This window comes from Rhinichthys klamathensis, unplaced genomic scaffold (genome assembly GCF_029890125.1).
Source record: "Rhinichthys klamathensis goyatoka isolate OS25496 unplaced genomic scaffold, OSU_Roscu_1.1 h1tg000350l_1, whole genome shotgun sequence".
Lineage (NCBI taxonomy): Eukaryota > Metazoa > Chordata > Actinopteri > Cypriniformes > Leuciscidae > Rhinichthys > Rhinichthys klamathensis.
In genome coordinates this window covers 415001-437600 of record NW_026606862.1, presented here as the reverse complement: position 1 = coordinate 437600, position 22600 = coordinate 415001, and the positions used below count along the sequence as shown (strand labels likewise).

General features: G+C 40.1%; 1 protein-coding gene across 1 annotated transcript in view; it reads left to right on the top strand.

Moving 5' to 3' along the window:
• Positions 1 to 2932: 2932 nt before the first annotated feature.
• Positions 2933 to 22600, top strand: part of rrp1 (ribosomal RNA processing 1) — a 29771-nt gene continuing 10103 nt past the window's right edge. Inside the window, exons 1-14 of the mRNA XM_056232615.1 lie at positions 2933 to 3178; positions 3900 to 3982; positions 4064 to 4121; positions 4398 to 4483; positions 4968 to 5029; positions 6570 to 6699; positions 7905 to 7969; positions 8068 to 8271; positions 10036 to 10054; positions 11224 to 11321; positions 11442 to 11461; positions 11557 to 11655; positions 12859 to 13712; positions 14520 to 14624. Of these exons, the coding sequence (XP_056088590.1) occupies positions 3052 to 3178; positions 3900 to 3982; positions 4064 to 4121; positions 4398 to 4483; positions 4968 to 5029; positions 6570 to 6699; positions 7905 to 7969; positions 8068 to 8271; positions 10036 to 10054; positions 11224 to 11321; positions 11442 to 11461; positions 11557 to 11655; positions 12859 to 13712; positions 14520 to 14624 (2010 nt within the window). The 5' untranslated portion in view covers positions 2933 to 3051. The remainder of the gene's footprint in view (positions 3179 to 3899; positions 3983 to 4063; positions 4122 to 4397; positions 4484 to 4967; positions 5030 to 6569; positions 6700 to 7904; positions 7970 to 8067; positions 8272 to 10035; positions 10055 to 11223; positions 11322 to 11441; positions 11462 to 11556; positions 11656 to 12858; positions 13713 to 14519; positions 14625 to 22600) is intronic.

The window sequence follows — 22600 nt, the reverse complement described above, 5'->3', positions numbered from 1 at the left end:
CACCCCTTAGCGAGAACGCGCATTGAGGGGCACAAGGGCGCAAGTGCGGATATTGGGACAGGGCATAAGATGATATCATCGTGCTATTCATGATGCGGCTAATTGGGTTCTTCGAGCACACCTGTTGTTTATGATTAGTATCGCTGGATTGAGTTATCTGAGATAATTGCGCGTTCATGCGCTGGGTTAAAAGGGGTTATCGATAGCAGAAACATTGATCAGCAACGCTGCTATTGGCTGCTCACCGTGGCCAAAGAGCGCACTCAGTTTTACTCTGCAGCAGAGCAAGAGCTATTGCTAGAAGGTTATGCTGAATTTGAAAACTTAATTACAAATTGTCACCTAAAATGTGCAAAGCCAGGAGAGAGGGCTGGCAAAAAGTAGCAAATTACAAGTTTGTAGTGACCATTTAGATGTTTTTATCACTTTTTATTAATAATTAATAATTATTACAGTATATATTTTTTTTATTTGAATAATTTCTAAATAATTAATAACTTTGTTCATTGTAATGTCAGTCACCACCCACTACTAGAACATGGGAACAAGTAAAAGTGAAGTACTAGAATATTCTACATAATGGTAATTTGTACTATAGGCTACTATAGTCTCTTTTAAAAAGGCACTGTTAATAAATGTTTGCTTGTTTATAAAAGCAACCAAGAAAAAGGCTGAGAAAAAAAGAAAAGAAAAACAAACAGGTGGTGGTCCTGCACCCCCACATTATACCCCGGCAGAAGAGCTGACCCTTGGGTTAAATGTGAACCGACCCGTCCTGGGTTCAGCTCTTCCTCAGACACACAGCAGGGACCAGTAGCAGCAACTCCTTCATTACTGGTAAATGAACTTTAAATGATCTTACACTGTAAAATATGTTTTTGCTGCACTATAGGCCTATAATCCCAATGGCTGGTCCAGTCATATCAACTGTTAAACCTTGAGTAGGCCTAGTGATGAATTGCTTACTTGTGAAAGTGTGCATGTGTGAAACTACATGTAGTTAATGTAAAAAAATATGTTGCCATGAGTTATTGATCACATTTCCCCCCAGTGTACTTCATTGTAATGAAATTGTGTTTTCCTCTTTTGTGCAGTTTTAAACACCAACACATTTATCTGTTCCAAGTGGCTGATCCATGTGCAGTAAGTGGACTTTTCCAAACTTTACATCAAAAGGAAAAAAAGTACAACACTTTGTAATGCCCATTTCCCCCCCAATGCACAGGACAGTGAAGAAACTCTCTCAGATGACTGTCTTTTGGAGAAAGTATCTTTAAATAACTTTACTTCATTTACACTTGAGTACCTATTATTTCTGAATGCAACGTGTGTTGCAGGAGTCCACATCTACAGAAAGGCCTACAGAAGAGTCTACACAAAGCAGTTATACAGAGGTGGGCAGTGTATACTTTTCCTTTTATTTTTTGTTGCATAAGGCTTGTGTTGACAGGTTTAACCCAAGCCCCCCTGCCCCTAGAAAATAAAGTATTTTGGGGGGGAAAACTTGACAACTTAAAGAAGAAAAAAAAACTGGCACTATAGAGTTAGAGATAGAGTTGCTTCAAAGGAACTTCAGAGTAAGTGCTAATATATTATTTCACACACAGTACTATTGCTGACCTTGCATAGTATCTCTTATTGCAGGCAAAATATGACTTGATCACTGGCTTTTCTTTACAAAGAACAATTTAAATAAAAATTCAAAGAACTAAGCATATTTGTCTTGTCTTTTACTAAACATTTAATGAAATGTTTTATATTTTTGCTGATGGTGGAAATGTTGTGTAATATTGCACATGTAATGTCACAGGCCCTGTCAGGTGTAACCCTTAAGACTTTTCAGACACTGAAATCTTCCCTTTAGTTGGCCAAAGTTCATTTCATTGTGTGACCTTGTCCTGGCTAGAGCTGCATTGTAACTGTGTATGAGTGAGCTTGATATTGATACCATGTTCAAGTAATGTGCATAAATGTGAATCTCTGTGCTTCCACATTTGTGATATGGAACAGTCACACACCATCTAGAGATTTTAGTCTGTCAACTGTCTTTTTTTAAATTTGATATATTACTAATCTGGAATATTAAGAATTGTAATAGTAACTTGGCTGCACATTTACATTGTGATCCCCCTTTCTATTCACAAAATCCCCTTCATAGAGGCCTTGATGGGAACATGTGTGCAGTCTATTGACCAATCACATTAGTGAAGCCTGAGGGACATATCTGTGTCATATTAATCGGCATGTTCATGATTGCATGATCTTCATTAAAAATTATAATACCTGCGTTGGCTAAACATGCTATAGCCTACAACCTTGGGTCTAAACTGGCTTGGAAATGCCACATAAAAACACCCTAAAAACTGCTTGAGCGCCAGGGTAAACTTTGTGAATGACACGATCAGACAGCACTTATCAAGTTCTCCGCATCTCCAATAGTTTAAAGGAAAGAGCCACTCGCAAATAATATCAGGACAATGCACACAGTTTGTGCTGTTATTAAAGGCCGACTCCGACGAGTCGAACAATTAATGTGCGTTTCCAAAAATAATTGATGTAAATGACATCCTCACGAGTCATGAGAAAAATTATATCTCTCAAAAAGTACACTATCGCGCTGCGTTAAAAGACTTCTCGCATCACCTCCGCTTATAAAGGCGCGATCTAATCCTGTTTACATGAAATAAGCTGCTCATGAGCAGGTTCAAGCTAGCGCACCTGTTGCTATGACAGCAAGTCTAGGTTGAGCTTCGAAGAACCAAACGATCCAAGATCATGCCAAATCGTCAACAATCAAATCCAGCTAACTGAGTTAGCGACGTACGAAGAACGAGCCCCAGTTGTCATTTTCTGCAATAAATGCTCTAAATGACAATTGTTTTATTTGAAATTTGGAAGAAATGCTGCCCTCCAGTGGCGCTCGCGAGACATGCGCCCGCGAGACGTCATCAGCGCGCGCCGCGGGCACGAGGAGCAGCGCATGTGTGTGTGAGTTGACGCGTGTGTGTGAGGGAGATCAGTGGCAGCACGTGAAGATCAACACACACAGAAATGGCACCGATACAAGCAGCAGAAATCATCTTCGCACAGAAGCTCGCGTCCAACGAGAAGCCCGAGAGGAGCAAAGCCTTGCTGAAGCTGAGGAAGTACATCCGTGTGCGCTCGGGGAGAGCCCAGGGTACACACACACTCTTATCACACACACGCTGATATCTCACACACACACTCTTATACACACACTCTTACATCAGACTCATTATACATACACACTCTTACATCAGACTCATTATATACACACTCTTATACTACACTCATTATACACACACTCTTACATCAGACTCATTATACATACACACTCTTACATCAGACTCATTATACATACACACTCTTACATCAGACTCATTATATACACACTCTTATACTACACTCATTATACACACACTCTTACATCAGACTCATTATACATACACACTCTTACATCAGACTCATTATACATACACACTCTTACATCAGACTCATTATATACACACTCTTATACTACACTCATTATACACACACTCTTATATACACACACACACACACACTTATATCACACTAGTTATACACACACTCTTATATCATACACTCTTACATCAAACTCATTATATACACACTCTTGTTATACACTCATTATACACACACTCTTATATCACACTCGTTATAAGTTACTCACACTCTTATACACACACACACTTGTATCACACTAGTTATAAGTTACACACACACTCTTATACACACTAACCTCTTATATCAGACTCATTATACACACACACACACACACACACACACACACAGACATGGCAGTAGATGTGTGTCTCTGCACTCCAGCGAGTGTGTGTTCAGTGGTCTGTGTGTTTCAGGGGGTTTTGGTGAGGATGAGCTGATGAAGATCTGGAAGGGTTTGTTCTACTGTGTGTGGATGCAGGACATGCCGCTTCTACAGGTGAGGATCACACACACACACGAACGCACGCACAGTGTCACACACACACACACACTCATGACCTGTTGTTCGTGTGTTCAGGAGGAACTGTCCACTAAGATCTCCAGGCTCCTCCACAGCTTTCAGACCCTCGACAGCCGTAAGTCTAACAAACCCACGAGATCATCCACTTCTGTCCTCAAGCATACACACTCACACTCACACACACACACACACACACACACACACACAGCTTGAGAACAGATGGTCATGTGACCCTGTGCTGGTTCAGAGAGAGCTTCAGTCAGACTGACACTGGATTCAGTGCGACTGATGCAGAGTAACTACTGTAGCCTGGACTGATGGATGTGTGTGTGTGTGTGTGTGTGTGTGTGTGTGTGTGTGTGTGTGTGTGTAACCCTCTCTCTCTCCGCAGAGCTGCTGTTCTTCAAGGCGTTCCTGCAGACCATGAAGAGAGAGTGGACCGGCATCGACCGGCTCCGCATGGACAAGTTCTTCCAGGTCAGAGCCGTCTCTATCCAGCGCTCCTGCTCACACTGCAGCTGTGTGTGTGTGTCATAACCAGCCAGTGTGTGTGTGTCATAACCAGCCAGTGTGTGTGTGTCATAACCAGCCAGTGTGTGTGAACTCAACATCAGCCAGTGTGTGTGAACTCAACATCAGCCAGTGTGTGTGAACTCAACATCAGCCAGTGTGTGTGAACTCAACATCAGCCAGTGTGTGTGTGTGTGTGTGTGAACTCAACATCAGCCAGTGTGTGTGTGTGTGTGTGTGTGAACTCAACATCAGCCAGTGTGTGTGAACTCAACATCAGCCAGTGTGTGTGAACTCAACATCAGCCAGTGTGTGTGTGTGTGTGTCATAACCAGCCAGTGTGTGTGAACTCAACATCAGCCAGTGTGTGTCTTAACCAGCCAGTGTGTGTGTGTGTCATAACCAGCCAGTGTGTGTGTGTGAACTGAACATGTGTGTGTTGTCTCGTTAGCTGGTCCGCTTCGTGTTCCGGGAAGTGTTCGAGATGCTGAAGAGACGCCAGTGGGAGTCCAGGTAACCAAGGTCTACTATAACACACATTTTGGCAAAATTTGGATGAATAAATCAAAAGTAGGGCTGTACACTTAATCACACGATGACAAGAGCTGCACGATTCTCGACTCACACACACACTCGATCTGATTGACAGCGACTCGGATCTGTGTTCTGATCCAGAGAGAGCCGTCGTCATGAATATGAAACGGCCTTTTTCAACACACAGTATCATTATTTCTCTTACGATAATTCATATGATCACAGAAGTGCTGGATTTAAGTTTATAGTTCAGATATAAACACTGATGTCTACAGTAGTGATCAGAAGAGCAAATCACCGTTTTGAAAGAAACTTGAGGCTTGATTGTCTCATTACATCGTTACACCAGTAGGTGGCGACAAGTGACCGTTAAATTAGTGTTTGCCACTGAATCATTCGTCCGAGAGATTCGTTCACGAACGCTGGTTGATCCAGTAATGGCGGTATGACATCACTGCACCGCGAGTGATGTCATGCGTGACTGATGTCATACGCCGCTCATGACACAAGTGAAGTGAGTCATTGAATCATTCATTCAATTCTATTAAAAAATGAATTCGATATTCGTTTTAAAATAGACTAGCAATTAACATCTCGCAGAATCTCTAGTAAATCATGTTAGTTTGTTTGGTTGTCTGTTCAGAATTGTTGGAAAATATGTCTGTTATAATAATAATATCTCTATCTCTATATATTTATATCTTGAATATCTCTATATTAAACAAAAATCATGATTTATCCAGAATTGTGCAGCTGTGACAACGCTATTATGCCCTTTTACGAAGGTTTGATTTTGTTTTTGGGGTGTACTAGAATGTTTTCATGCTTGATTGTTAAAAAAACGCATTATTTTTCAACATTTTCGGTGAAGCCCCTCCTCCAGAAATAGGAAATGTGCTGTGATTGGTTAGCTGGTGCAGTGTGCTGTGATTGGCTGTGTTTAGCATGCGTTCGGGAAATGTCCCGCCCCTTCATAACCGCAATCTCTACTCGGATGTAAATATTAACAACGGCGTCAATTTCAAACCGCTTTGAGTCTGATTCAGACCCTGACAATGTTAACGAACGAGCATTTCACAGGACGTTTCAGAGTGGGTGTTTTTGTTGTAATTTTCTTATAGATACGATGTTATCCACCATTGAATCATATTTGTCGGAAAACTATGGTAATACAAACACAGTAATCGATCACAGAAACATGGGTAATTTTCCTAAGGGGCGGTGAACCAGAAGCTCCAGTAAACACTACATCAATACTGGAACGCTAGTTAGCAGGCTCGCGGAGGCAAAGCTCTACATCATAGCAACTACATAAAGCTTATAATAGGAACTTTTAATAGAACACACAACTACAAATAAGGCATGGTAACAAGTTGCGATCCATAAACCACAGATTTTCCCGACAGCTGGGAATGGCTCCGTCTTTTAGGAGAAGGATTGCGGATATAGCCACAAAAGGATTGTGATATGATTTTTTGTCCATATCGCACAGCCCTACATTGATGTGTGTGTGTTGCAGTGTGCTGGCCGAGTTCCTGCAGCTGTTCTCGGCTCAGCTCCTGCACGGCTCCGGCTCGGCTCCGGCTGGGCTCGTCCTGCATGTGCTGGACCTCTACACCGCTGAGCTGGCCCGCGTCGGCTCCGCACAGGTAACGCCTGCCGGCCCGAAGTATGAGTCTTACTCTTCACATCTTTCATGGGGTTTCATCTCCGTTTGTAATAGTGACGCATGTACTCCTCTTCATAAAGTACCTAATCATTTATCGTCATTTAACTTCCCTCATGTTTTAATCCTATTAGTTCGTCTTCAGAACACAGATATTTTTAAGAATCTCGTTTTTGTCCAATATCTATTGAAAGATCTAACAAAAATCATATTAATGGAGCGGTTTAATCTTTAAGTCTTCACTTGTTTGCTTTATATGATCAATAGATTTAATTTGGGCCTTTATTCACATATGAACATTGATCACTGAACATGATAATCCTAATCCCGCTTTACACGCGAGGGTCAGTGAGGTTTGTTCTCGGTACACCGGCACGTCTGAGCTTCCAAAGTAACTAGATATATCGGTCACCATGTTAGTATCGTTCATATTTAATGTTACCGTTATTGGCCCGAAAAGAAAATATGGCTGATATATAGATAAAGGATTATTTCCTTCAGATGGATCTGAATTGCTTGAAATATGATTGGAATCACTTCAAAAAAGGAAAATGCAGTAAAGTGCAACATTAGAGCGCAAGTCTGTCATATCAGCTACATGAACTCATAATGAGAACATTAAAATTGTGTGCTTGGCACATGGCTTTTAATGGTGAGACTTTTTTTAAAATAAATATAATGAAGTGATAATGATAATGAATAACAGAAATGGCCTCCATGATTTTGACCCTAAACTCATCTTTAGTGTCGAGCTAGAGTAAAGGGCTGCTTTCCCTGCTCTATAAGCATGTAATTGTGTCTATTCCAATTCATTGTAGAAATATATTTAAATAGTGCCTAGAATTTGACAGATTTATTCAATATTTACCGCATCATTTAGAGGTCAAGTTGTTATTGTAGCTGACCATCAAGTTTATGGTCATTGAATGGCTTTTCTGAGGGAAATGTGGCGTTCTCATATTGACGTCTAATTGATGGATTACATGAGACATGATTGATTTCAGTTGGTTCTGTATCTTTCATCATTCTTTCTGATGATGTTTATTTGCTGCTGTGATAAGAGTAAGAGATGATCAGTTCATCTGTCACACAAAACTTAGTCTTATGTCTAACAACCCAGAGATTTAAATGCGTGTCATTGTCCTCATGTTTGTGTACGAGTGTCTGATCTCTGATGTCCTCCTCCAGCTGACAGCCGAGCAGAACCTGACCTTCATCGAGCCGTTCTGCAAGTCCATGGCCAAGACCAAAGAGTACGCCCTTCAGTGCCTCCTCCAGCTGATATACATGCACAAATACACACTTTCATGCCATGTTTGATCATCTTTCCTCTTTCTTCCCTGCTCTTCAGTCGGGTCCTGCTGAAGGCCATCGGCAGCAATGTGTTCGACACCATTGTAGATCAGGTTCCTTTCGCCATCGAGGATCTTCTCCGGGAGATTCGTCAGGCTAAAGGGGAAGAGCTGGACGCTAGTGGCGGATCTGAGACCAGCACAGAGCGGAAGACTAAACCCCGCTCTAAGAAGAGAACCGAGGATGCGCAGGATAACGGTGGGTAGATCGGCTACACATGATCACTTCTGAGTCCACTGCAAAAACTAATTACCACATTTTCCAGCATAAGGCGCACCAGGTCTAAATTATATTATTGAGAGAGAGAAAAAGTCGTATTGGTGTAAGCAATAATAAAACGTTTACAAACTCCATAAATAAAATCCGTTTATCAAACACAAAACTTCAAACCCATCGATGCCACTGTTCATTCTTGAAATGGGCTTTAGCTTGTATGTTGATGTGATCCACTGGTTTGGGCTGCCTCCTTGAACTTAAGAGAATGACGCGTCTGGCATGAAATACTTTTACTTTAACGCAGTCTGTCTTGTCTATCTCTTTGAGAAGACATCAAACAATCTGTCTAGAGATTTTCTTAAAAGATTCAAAAGACTGTTCAGTGTATATTGGGTTTAAGGGACGCATGTAGAAGGAGAGCCACAGCGGACCTAAGACTGAGCCTTGAGGCACTCCATACTTCTCTTGTGTTAGATTTCACAGTTCAGTTATCATGGTGACAGGCTAAATCAGATCGCTTCATCTGTTGCCGACATAAAGTTTAAACTTTTTTTTAGACCTTATGTATAAGGGTGTGTGCTTTTCCAAATTAAGGGTTAGTCACTTGATTTTGCCACAGGCGGACTCCAATGAAGTGTAGAAATATATCAAAGTTGATGCAGAGGAATAGTGTCATAGTGTAGGGTCAGTTTTCAAAGCAACGCTAACGCACAACATCTCAGTGTCTTAAAGTTGAATCATTTAGCTTTGAATTTTTTCCCTTTGCACTTAAACCAGTTGTTACTCTGGCTACGTTTACATGCAACCAAATAATCCGTTAGTAGTGGGACTGACGGCTCAATCGCACTGACAGCCTTCCTGTAAACGCCCTAATCGATCTGATTGAGCTCGATCCCAATGAAACTTCGATCGGACTGAAAGGGGCGGTTTATTCCTTTTATAATCGATCGAGAGAACATGTAAACGCTTGATCGGATTGAAAACCAAAACTGAAAGGACTGCGCATGTGCAATGACGTATGACAGGCCGAGCTGTTCTTCCTGTTGAATAAAGTGTCGTCTAATCCTCTGTGTGTGTGAAGTGGAGCAAGTCAACGGCCACCAGTGCCGCTTCAGACTCACACACACACACACACACACACCACTGGGATTGGGCATTTCTACTGCGTGATCAATATAAGCAGCGGCTCATATGATCACTGTCTCTAAATTATGACCAGAAATGGATAAATATTAAGTCTGTTGTTTAAAACAAATAAAAACCCAGAGTATGAGAATAGTTATGATGCGTAAACAGCAGAAAATCTGTATATTTGTGCAGTGAGCTCATGTCAAAAAATATATTCAGATTTGAAGCTTGTGACATAACACACACATCAACCGATCACATGTTCAGCGTTCGTAAACACTACAATCGGATTCATCAATCGGAATGAATTGTCCGATAGAAACAAAAGTTGTGCATGTAAACGCAGCCGTGTCATTTTTATGGTCTCGGTGGATTTGGGGAAAGAAAAGATGAATGAACAAAAAATAAATGATTTGTAGTTGTCATTTAATGTAAATGTTGTTTTTGTTGACTGCCAGATTCTGAGGAGGACTGCGATGAAGACATGTTTTCAATTCCAGGCAACATGGATAGTAAGAGTGACTATGCGTGTGGACCAGTTCTCCAGGTGTGTTTCCTAGACTTTTCTGATGGTGTTTTGATTTTAACGTTCTTCTACAAGGATTATATTTGATTGCATAAGGAATGAGAACGTGTTGAAAGTATCGCGTTCCCTGCCGTAGTGACCCCACCTGTGCTGTGATTGTAGTTTATCCTAGCAGATGATCTAGAACAGCCTTTCTCAAACTTTTTTCAGTCGGGGCACCTTTCAAAAGTGCATAAAATCTCAAGGCACCCCAGTGTAAAATATAAATTAAAAACACTGCATAACCCAAATGTAAATGCAAATGTCCTGTTTATTTAGACAGAACAGTAATGAACAGAGCATAATACGAACTGTAAATAACAATAACAATAATAATAACAACTTTACAGGGCTATCACTTTTGTGAAAAAATCCTGATCGATTTTTGAGACATAAACGGTCATTGAATCGATTGTAAAATCGATTTTCCATGTCTAAAGACGTTTCCATTTTCAGCGCAAAATATAGGCAAATCCACGGACAACTAACAGGCATTAGCACGAGCGTAAAGAGTGCGCTTGAGACGCGCACAAGTCAGCAATATTTCTGATGATTTATTGGCATGAAGTTTCGTGCACAATGACAAACAGGAGTGCAAGATTCTCGAAAAACAATAAGCAGAGTGGACTGCCATAACATCAATGAAAAACATTACTGCAGGCTTCAACATGGCTGTGTTTACGATTAGAAATGTCAAACAAATTTCGCCTATGTAGGCGATTGTAGGCCGGATCTGTATCTGTATGCATGGGACTGTCTGAATACCGGCAGAATTCACATTTTTGTTGTAAAAAGAGACACGTTATGCAGAAGTATAGTATAGTTTGTATGTGTGTTTGTCAGAGCCTGCAGTTGCTGTGTGACGCGCGTTCGCTGTTGTTGCTATAACGCGGTGCTATGGGTTGCGTCACTTGCGTCAAGTTGTGTGTGTGTCTTGCTTCGGTCTTGTGAGACGGATTTTTATGGTTAATTTTATATATATATATATATATTTATCTAAAATGAATTTACAATTTTATTAATACGTTCATATGTTTAAAAAGAAGAAGAATGTATTTATGTAAATTCAAATATATATATATATATATATTTTTAGCCTACGTAATTTTTTGGCGGCACCCCTGACAAAGTCAGGGGGCACCCCAGTGTGCCGCGGCACCCACTTTGAGAAAGGCTGATCTAGAAAACACTGCTTTCAGAGGTTGTTTGTCTGTGTGTGTGTAATTGGTGTTTTGTCTTGTACAGTTCGACTATGGTGCAATAGCTGACAAACTTTTCGAGGTGGCCAGTAACTCAAACATACCAAGCTTTAACCGATCCAAGATTTACAAGTTTGTCAAAATGTAAGTAGTTTCACATTGAGACAGAGAATCATGCAGACATTAAAAAACAATGAACATAAAAGCTGTCAGTTATATTTGTGTTAAAATCTTTCTCTTAATCTCTTTCCCCGTGGGATGCAGTTTCCGGGACTTGAGCGAAGGTAAGCTCTTTTGATATCAGGCACTTCTGGTGAAATGGTTTGTTTGCCATAAGCGTGACGTGCTTCACTGTTTCCTGTGGTGTGTGTGTGTTTAGGCCTGTTCCCTCAGGATAAGGTGGAGGACGTGTCCACTGATGAAGAAGACTATAGCGAAAACAGACGGAGGAAAAACAGAAAGAAACTAGCAAAAAAAGGTCAGAAAAACAGGAGTTGCAAAGGTTTGCTTTTCGTTTAGTGCTCATCTTATAATGGAGATTTGTTTATCAGCGGAGCAGTGTGGGTGAGTATAAACGTCACGGTGATAACTCTGGAGGAAGCATTGGCACAATTGCGTCAAAGATAAATGTGTGTGTGTAAGTGAAACGATAAGTTTGGACTAGAAAAATGTATGAGATCCAGTGTGTTCTTGTAATAACCGTAAGTTTATGCATAATTACCAACAACTAATCCTATAGCAAGTACATATACAAGTAGGTCACTTCAGAATTAACATTTCTTGATAATTTTCTCTCCTCCACGTCATCCAAGATGTTCATGTCTTTCTTTCTTCAGTGGAAAAGAAATGAAGGTTTTTGAGGAACACACTCCAGGGTTTCTCCATATAGTGTCTTCAATGGGGTCCAACGGGTCGAAGGTCCAGATGTGAGTTTCAGTGCAGCTTCAAAGTCTCGACACGATCCAGCCGAGGAATAAGAGTCTGATCTAGACAAACCAGTGGACATTTTATAAAGAAATGAACATTTATATACTTTTAACCACATATGCTGGTCTTGCACGAGCTGTGATGCGACACACATTACGTGATCAGGGTGAAAGGTCAAGCGTGACGTAGGTGTAAGAACAGACCCAGTGTTTACAAAGCCAACATTCAAAGACTGAGTCAAACGCCTTTACAAAAATAAATTATTAAAAGGTAAAACAACGATGTCGGACGAAATGAGTTGGAGATTTTCGCTCTACTCTACATTTCTGAACCGGAACACGCTTGACCTTTCACCCTGATCACGTAATGTGTGTCGCATCACAGCTAGAGGAAGACCAGCATTAGTGGATTAAAGTATATAAATGTGTATTTTGTTATAAATGTCGGCTGGTTTGTCTAGATCAGACTCTTATTCCTCGGCTGGATCGTGTCGAGACTTTGAAGCTGCACTGAAACTCACATCTGGACCTTCGACCCGTTGGACCCCATTGAAGACACTATATGGAGAAACCCTGGAGTGTGTTCCTCAAAAATCCTTCATTTCTGTTCCACTGAAGAAAGAAAGACATGAACATCTTGGATGACGTGCGGGAGAGTCCATTATCAGAAGATTTTAATTCTGAAGTGAACTACTTTAATGTTGCTCAGTATTGAATAGTTCCTGAAGTGTCGATGGACGATTGATCTCCAACAGGGCAGACGGCGGACACCAACCAGAAAAACAAGAAAGGCAAGAAGAAAAAGAGAAAGAACGGTAGTTTGAAGAGTGTTGAGGGCGAGGCGGATCAGCAGACGCCGGTAGAGTCCACGGACCCGGATCTAACCCAGTCTAACGCTGATCGAGACGGGGAAGACAAGCCTGGCGAGCTGAAGGCCGGAGACGCAGACGTGGACTCTCTCTCAGCCGGTGTGGAGGACCAGCGGGACTCACAGGAGACACCTATTGCCTCGCGGAAAACACTGATCAAGAGGAAGAAGAAGCAGAGGGACCCAGCCGTAGTCGAGCCGGAGCCCAGCGCCAATGGAGACGCCCATCAGGAGCTCCAGGTCCCAGCACTCTCGACGGCTGGCAACATGATGAAGAAGAAGCTGAAGAAGAACCCAGCCGCAGTCGAGCCGGAGCCCAGCGCCAATGGAGACGCCCATCAGGAGCTCCAGGTCCCAGCACTCTCGACGGCTGGCAACATGATGAAGAAGAAGCTGAAGAAGAACCCAGCCGCAGTCGAGCCGGAGCCCAGCGCCAATGGAGACGCCCATCAGGAGCTCCAGGTCCCAGCACTCTCGACGGCTGGCAACATGATGAAGAAGAAGCTGAAGAAAAACCCAGCCGCAGTCGAGCCGGAGCCCAGCGCCAATGGAGACCCTCACCAGGAGCTCCAGGTTCCAGCACTCTCGACGGCTGGCAACATAAAGAAGAAGAAGCAGAAGCAGAAGTCCGGCCCTGCTGAGCAGATCCAACCAGGGAAGAAGAGGAGGGTGAAGGATGAAGATGTGCAGGTGAACGGACAGGCGGGCGAGACCGGCGGCAAGAGACTGAAGCTCACCAGTGTAAGTGTTTCCGGCTCTCTGACGTGTTTACAGGGTTAGTTCACCCAAAAATGAAGATGATGTCATTAATGACTCACCCTCATGTCGTCCCAAGCCCGTCAAAGTAGTCCATGTGACATCAGTGGGTTAGTTAGAGTGTGTTGAAACATCGAAAATACATTTTGGTCCAAAAATAACCAAAACTAGGCCTTTATTCAGCATTGTATTGTCTTCCGGTTCTGTTGTGGATCCGCGTTCAGTGCCGCCGCTGACGTGTGTCTGGTGTGTGTGTCTCTTCCGGTTCTGTTGTGGATCCACAACAGAACCGGAAGACACACACACAGACACACACACACACACCAGACACACGTCAGCAGCGGCACTGAACGCAGATCCACAACAGAACCGGAAGACACACACACAGACACACACACACACCAGACACACGTCAGCAGCGGCACTGAACGTGGATCCACAACAGAACCGGAAGACACACACACAGACACACACACACACCAGACACACGTCAGCAGCGGCACTGAACGCGGATCCACAACAGAACCGGAAGACAATACAATGCTGAATAAAGGCCTAGTTTTGGTTATTTTTGGACCAAAATGTATTTTCGATGTTTCAACACACTCTAACTAACCCACTGATGTCACATGGACTACTTTGACGGGCTTGGGACGACATGAGGGTGAGTCATTAATGACATAATTTTCATTTTGGGTGAACTAACCCTTTAAAGCTTTAAACCCTTTAAAAGTTTCTTAAAGCTGTGTGTACCGCATCTGTGAGTCTCTGACGGGTGTTCCCTCTCGTTAGGAGGCTGGAGAACACCAGCTCAAACCCCGGCAGTTCGTGCTCCGGCAGAAGAAAGCGCCCGCGCCGCTCTTCTGTAAAGCTGCGGGATACATGCTCAGCAAAAAGGTACAAGCCTCCTCTTCCGGCTCACAGATACGAGCTGACGTCAGGACACCAACGTCCATCAAATGCCTTCAAGTCCCCCTGTAGTCATTTCATCCCTAGTGGTGGGAGATATTGACAAAAATGAATATCTCGATATTTTTTTCCAATATCTCGATATCGATATTCAGACGATATTTTTGCAATCCTTTAAAGAAATGTGTGCAAACTGGCCAAGAAGGTCCAGTTGGTCTTTTGACTTGCTGCATTTTACCTATCATTGTATAGAATTACTAGTACATAAAGATATGAGACATTATTGATTTAAACATGAACCAAGTTACTGTACTAAATATTTATTGTAATACAAGAACAGTGTTTTTTCAGTACAATATATGTACGTATTAAATTTACTTTGTGCTTTGCAAATAGGCCGTTCACAAAATTCACGGTTCGATACGATACAGTGATGTACGTTTTCGATACAGCAAAAAGAAAGAAATAACAGATACATTTCCGATTTATTAAAAGAAAAAAAAATTTCTACATCTTGAAACCTTTAGTTTTATAAATGGGGGTCATCTTTAAAGGATGAACAAATAATGTTTTGGTCATCACATTAAAAAGAACTTTTAAATATGATAATATTTGAGTTTTGAAGTGCTGGAAAAAGATGTGTGATGTAGGCCTACCTGAAAGCATTTGACTATTTCTGCCAAACTTCCATGGTTACAGTTAGTGTTACTATATTAAATCCATGGTGAATGTTGCTGGTCTGTGGACGTAGATTTGCCTATAAGTTCATGGCAAAATGTTTCTCCTGGTTTCCACGTTTGATCCGTTAATAACAGAGAAATGTGCATGCTTCTCACTAGATCTCGCAGTGATGTTATTAGTAGGTAGGGCTGCAACAAACGATTATTTTGATAATCGATTAATCTAACGAGTATTAGAACGATTAATCGTCGATTATTTTCGCAGACTAATCAGTAAGTTTGGAACGATTATTCAGCTTTTCCAATTAGTTTAAACATTGAGTTATACATATTCTAACTATAATATAAAAAAAGAAAATCACTTCAGCTTTTGAAATAGTTGTTTTAATGAACTTTGAGCCAACTAAACAGGTCATTCTCTTTAAGTTTTCAGATTTCGGTCCAACTCAAATCACACACAAATGCTCTCTAAGCATTGTTTAATAGGCCCACTGCTTTTCTTAGAACTGAAACAGAAAAAGGGACATTTACTTCAGGACACAAAGAATGGTAAAATATTAATCTGCAAACAATTATTATAAGTATAAAATTACAATCTTTTTTTACATGACAATTGAGCTGACAGAGACGTTCTCATTCACCTTTTAATTTATAGTATGATAAAGTAACTGCCATGATATTCTTCCTATATCATAGGAAGGATATAACATCTCGTTTTGTAAGTCTTCATGATTATTGAACAAAATACAGGCAAGTGATAAGACTATAATAATACCTAATATACTAATAGTGTTACAATAATAAAAACAGCCCTGACTCCTAAGCTCGATCAAGCTTTATTCTATGCAAAATAAGTCATCACATTACTGTAATTATATTACTATTGATAATATTATTACTATTATTAGTAGTATTGCATTCTCTTATAAAGAGAGATTTACCGCTGGTTAGTAAGCTCCAGCTGGAGAACACTCTCCTCTCACCGGCTCCTCTTGTGCCGGGATGTTTCCTCTTGCACTCCAACATGCATGTTGTGCTTTTTCACGGGAGAAAAGCAAGTTCCGCCTTGCATGTATTGCACACGACAGCATTCTTGATTTGAAGTTTTGTGAAACTTTCCCAAACCTTGCTTGTTCGGATTCGTTTGCACTGTCATAATTCGATTATGGATTTTGGTCGGCAGGAAAAAATGGTCCAACGGTTCGGTTTGTATGCGTACCGAACCGAAAGCTACCGAACGGTTCAATACGAATACGTGTACCATTACACCCCTATTTGCAAACAGTACTTCTATTAGACCAACAACAATGTGACTACTTATTTACTAGAAGTTAAAAGAAGCCCTGTTCGGAGGCTATTACGGTGGATCTCGGAAATTGTATTCCATCTTTTGAACTCATCATTACACAACGCAATTTTTAAAAACTTTTTAACTTCAGACTTCAGGGCCCGTATTCCTAAAGAATCTTAATGCAAAAAGTAGCTCCTAGTGACAAAATTCTAAGAAAATTCTTAGAAATGTGGGCGTTTACTCCTAAAATTACCGAAAAAATCTTAGTAAAGAAAAAAGTAATTCAGAGAGTATCTTAACCCTTAAAAGAGGACTTAAGGTCAAAATTGTTAGGAGCACGAACGAGGACTTTTAAGAGGCTTAAGAGTTTCTTTAGCAGAGGAGAAAATGACAGAAAGATGAAGAGGGAGAAGAAAAGTGTTGCAGACAATGGATGACTGCGAGTTAATAAGACTAGATGTGAGATCACTAAGCTATAGATTAGATCGTGCAGGGATCATGTTTGTGACAGATCTTATAGAGACACGCTAACATCTCAGACACAGCGCAGAAATGCCATAGCGCCATAAATTAAAGTAATTACTACATTAAGCTATATGGCAACTGGGAAAATGCAAAAAATGCAGCAGTGATGATTTGGGTCTGTCACAACCTTCTGTAAGCAGAGTGATCACACAAACATTACAGCACTTTCAGAACCTCTTATTGTGTCGCAGTTCATTTCCTTTCCACTGGGGGACCCTATACTTAAAATCTCTCTTTTTTTTCCCCTTCTTGGACAACCAACCAATCAGAGTCTTCAAAAGATTGTGTCATACATAGCAACGGGGTCAGCCCCGCCTCCTCACTAAGATGAAAGTTTTTGTCTTTTCCTTACTCAGAGTTGCTCTCAGATTGGTCCCGAATCACTCTTAAGCTAAAACTCCTACGTAGAAGTTTTTAAGCTAAATTAGGAGTTTTCTGAGAGGATTCTTAGAATCTTTAAGAATACGGGCCCAGTTTTCTGCAAACAACGCATATTTTGCCTTTTCTATCAGCTATTTTATTAACCGTACATCGGCTTTATTCTTTACGTTTTTGGATTGTTGCTTCAACCTAAGAAACGTCATAACACACAGGTAAGAACTCCGTAGTTGTATTGCAAATTAGTAGCGGCTTACTCTCGTGTAATTGAGGAACGATCGTGATTTTGTAAAAAAACAACAACAAAAAAACAAATACAGTCAAACAAACACCTACAGTATTAAAATAGCAACATATAATAGTTTAGAAAGTTATAGTGTGTGTTATTTGTTTTGTCTTTAACTTCCTTCAGCTCTTTTCATGTTTGGGGGGTCGGATTGTACAAATTATGAAATATTCGATATTGCATATCGTCCAGACAACAATTTGGATATTATCATCTAAACGATATATCGCCCACCTCTATTCATCCCTTAACTCATCTTTAATCAGCAAAATGACACATTTAAACGTTTTTTCCTTCATGCCTTTAAATATCTTGAATGTAACTCGACACCCTTGCCTCATTTAGTATGCGCGGTTCTATGAATATGCAAATGAGCCCCGCCTCCACTCACTCCCTCAGCTCAGAGATCCACTGGTTGACGATCACACGTTGATCTGATTGGTTACAAGGTCGTTTGTGACGTCAGAAACACCAGCGATTTCAAACCGTGTTTTTGAGACTGTCTTTGGTTCACTGCAGTTTTAAGGAGGAAATACTCAGCAATGCTGTCGACTTATGAACTTACACATGGTGTGTCTTAAAGCGTATTAAAAACACCACATAGACACATAAAATATTTTTAAATATCTTGGTAATGGAAAAGAAAAGTTGTAATTTCAAGATCTTAAATTTGATGAAGAAAAACCAGGAATTGCGATATGAGTTAATGTGATTTATTAAACTTCATAAGGCGATGATTTAATTAAATGTGAGCGTTTCAAATTAAAACATAGCACTGTTTCACAGCAGTTCTCCATCAGTCAATACTGCGCACGTCTGCCGTTGCTGGATCTACTGTTGATAAATTATGACTATTTTAGGGCTGCAACTAACGATTATTTTGATATTCGATTAATCGGACGATTATTTTTTCGATTAATCGGGTAACAAATTCAATTCGTTTTTTTGTTTATTATGACTAAATAAAACCCGGTTACACTTTATTTTAAGGTGTCCTTGTTACAGTGTAATTATATATTTAAGTACAGAGTAATATTAAGTAACTACATGTACTTACTATAGGAATAGGGTATGATTAGGATGAGGGTTAGTTGCATGTAATTATGCATAATTTACTGTTATTACTACAGTAAGTACATGTACCATATGTAACAAGGACACATCGTAAAATAAAGTGTTACCTAAAACCCTAAATTAGGATATTTATGTGTAAAAGTGTACTTTAAAAAGTGCAAAAGCCACACATTGAGTTTTACAAATATCAATATTTGCATTGTTTTTAATGATAATTACTGATGGCAAGTTGACAACCATGATTAATGTAAAAAAAAAACATTTATATCCAACATATTGTTTTAACACAATTTTTGTTAAAACAAATTTACACAGACATGTTGTTCAGATGTGAAGATATAAACTAAAACATCTCAAATATATAATTCATTTATTATTATCATTTAAGGATAATTTGTAAAAATAAATATAGCAAGACTGAAAACAAGCGTGTAAACATAGAGCCGCAGTAGATCGCGTTTGAAAAACAATTAAAACTTAATAGTAGACAAATGCTATATAAAGAGAACGTAATGGAGGTACGCAGCAAGCTAACAGGCTTGATTAAAAAGACAGGAAAAATGATGCATTAGTGCACAAACATTCACTGAAAACCACTGAGTACAGTGACTAAAAAACTATAATTTACTGCTGCTGTTATTAACTGCCTTTATATTTAGTGCTTCGCTTTGTAAAGACCGTTTTAATTTAATATTTCTGCGGTAGCACTATTTTAATCCATCACTTATGTTGCGAGCGAACTGATTGCACAACCTGATGCTCGAGACGCAAAATACAGACATCCCAAGTCTCCCGGAAGTTCTGGAAGTCACCCGCATATTGATAGCGGCTCGCAAATTAGTTCAAACTCCCGGGATTTGAGCACGCATGCGAGACAGAAGAGACTGTGCTCCAAACCTGTAGCGCGCGCGCGCGCGGCAGAGCAGCGGAGGGAGAGAGACCTTGCGTGTGTGTGCGTGTGTGCCTCATGAAGCGCGTGTAAGACAGAGAGCATCCTGATTGGCCTGTTTCAACCAATCACCAGTAAACGCTCCCCGTGACGTAAGCAGACCAACTAATCGATAATGACATTCGTTGACAACGATTTTCATAATCGATTATTATCGATTTCATCGATTAGTTGTTGCAGCCCTAGACTATTTACTTAGTGGTGTTTATATGATAAGCGCCATCTACTGTCCGAGAGTCTGCATTATTCAGTCTAATGTGAAGATAGACCCACATGTTTACACACAGGGTTGCAAATGTTGACCGCTGGATCCACAAGAAGCTGATGCGCATTCAAAACAAATTAATAATGATGAATCTAGAATATAAATGTATATAAATCATATTTTAAATTGATATATAATTACTTATTTTGACATCCCTTTTCTTCTAAAAGTAAACCTCACATTAAAAAAAAATCAAATGTTTGTCAATGTTTTTTACAGTCATTTTATAGTTTAGGATGTTACGTAAACATTGGCTTGCATCCCCCTCATTACTGCATTACTATCAATTATAATCTTTTTAGGTGTTCAAGCACGAAGTGCTGAAAACCTATTGTATCTGTACTGATTTTTATTATTAGGGCCCAAGCCCAAAGGGCGAAGGCCCTATTGTTTTCCTTAGGATTATTTATTAGGGCCCAAGCCCAAAGGGCGAAGGCCCTATTGTTTTCCTTAGGATTATTTATTATTATTATTATTATTCTTATTATTTTTCTGCTACCTTTTGGACACTTTTGGAGGCCTTAACATGCTCAAAAACTCCTGAAACTTTGCACACTGGTCAGAACCCGTGGCCATCAGGGCCGGGCTGAAGATGGTACCCGGGCGTGGCAGGGGGGCTCGACAGCGCCCCCTGGAACGGGGTCCGAAAACATGGTCCATAAATCAAACACGCTTGCATGTAATAATATGAAACTCGGTACACATGTAGATGTCCTCGTTTCATATATACTTCACACTCTTACTTTTTACCCCAGCCCAACAGGAAGTCGGCTATTTAGGGTTGTTGGTAAAACACACGCAATGGAATGTGAAATACTCCTCCTAGAGAATTCAAACAAACGGCACGAAACTCGGTCAGCATGAAGTCAAGACATTGAGGATGAAAGTTTGCGAGGGGATTTTTGATATCTCGAACGGTTTGGCCGTGGCGAGGAAACAAAATTATGGCGAGAAACGTGAAACAGGAAGTGTGTTATAACTACTGCATACATTAACTGATCTTGATGAAACTTCACAAGTGTGTTCGTTGTAAGAGCCCGATCACATGGATGTGACTATTGTGAGTCAAAGTTATAGCGCCACCAACTGGCAGAAGGAAGTGTGTCACTTCCTAAATGCTTTGAAATCACCCTCTTATTTTTACCCGATTTGCTTCAAACTTCACTACTATAATGTAAACACACGGCAGATGTAGACCTGTGAATGGATTCTTGATATCTTAGATACTGTTGTCGTGGCAACGCATCAAACTTTAATATTCTTTTTTTATGCTTTTGAGACTCTTAGCATGCCTGAAATTGCTTAAAATTGCATGAAACTCGACAGACACATCTCATTTATTAGCCAGTAGACATGTGCAAAGTTTCAGAAACGGGCGTGTTGAGGGCTCAGTAGCGCCACCTTTTGTCAAAAGTGGGGAGATTAATTTTATCTACAGTAATAAAAATCGGTATGTGTATTGTTCTCCTCCAGCCAGACAAGTTTCTAATTTACACTCAATAGCTCCAACCAACAGGAAGTCAGATATTTTGGTTTGAAAATTGTCATTTTATGTCTCTCTCTCTCTCTGAGCCTACGTCTCTGTGTGTGTGTGTGTCTGTGAGTGTGGGGAGGGGGAGGGGGGCTAGATTAACCATTTGACTGCTGTGTTGTTTGGCCTGCATTAAAAAAGAAAATAAATGTCTTACGCCTTGTATTTTTTAAATAAGTTGTATTAATAAGTAAAGGCATATAACCAGTTGAATTGTAGTGCATTGAAAATAGTTTTATATAATTAGTTTATTAATTAAATTAACTTGGTCCATAAACTTCGTCAGAAAATTTGGTCCATAAATCAAACACACTTGCATGTAATATTATGAAACTCGGTATATAGATCTCATCGGGCCAAACAACTTTAAGCCAGCCCAACAGGAAGTGGGCTATTTTTGTCTTAATGTGGATGTTTTGCAAAACCAGGCTCTACATTTTTACCCACTCCTCTTAAGTGGTTTATTTTATTCCCACCAAACTTTTTCAACATGATGAAAATACATTAAAGAAGCATAATTGTGAATATCTATTGAATATCTCTAATTGTTTTGCTATGGCGAGGGATTAAAATCATGTAAAAAAAAAATAAACACTAAAAGCCTCATATCTTCTAAAAATTTAATTATACACCATTTATTTCTAGATAAAATTATACAAATATCACAACTAAACCCATTTTATTCTTGTTTTCAATTTAAGAGTAATGTACAAGTTTAAAAACAGCCAGGATGCACTATTCAGTTAAAAAAATAAATATATCAAATAATACATAGGGCTATACTGCCCTCTTGTGTTCAAAATCAGGTAGGCCTATTGTATTTAAATATATTAGGTAGCCTATGTGACTCCGAGAATATTTTCTCACCGGTTATTTGACGTGTAAAACGTGTTAAATCGCTAAGTTAAAAGTGAAAGTAAAGTAAGGACGTCCGCACGGACATTTATAGTGGTGGCGCTCACAGTGCGCTCGAATGAATTTCTAT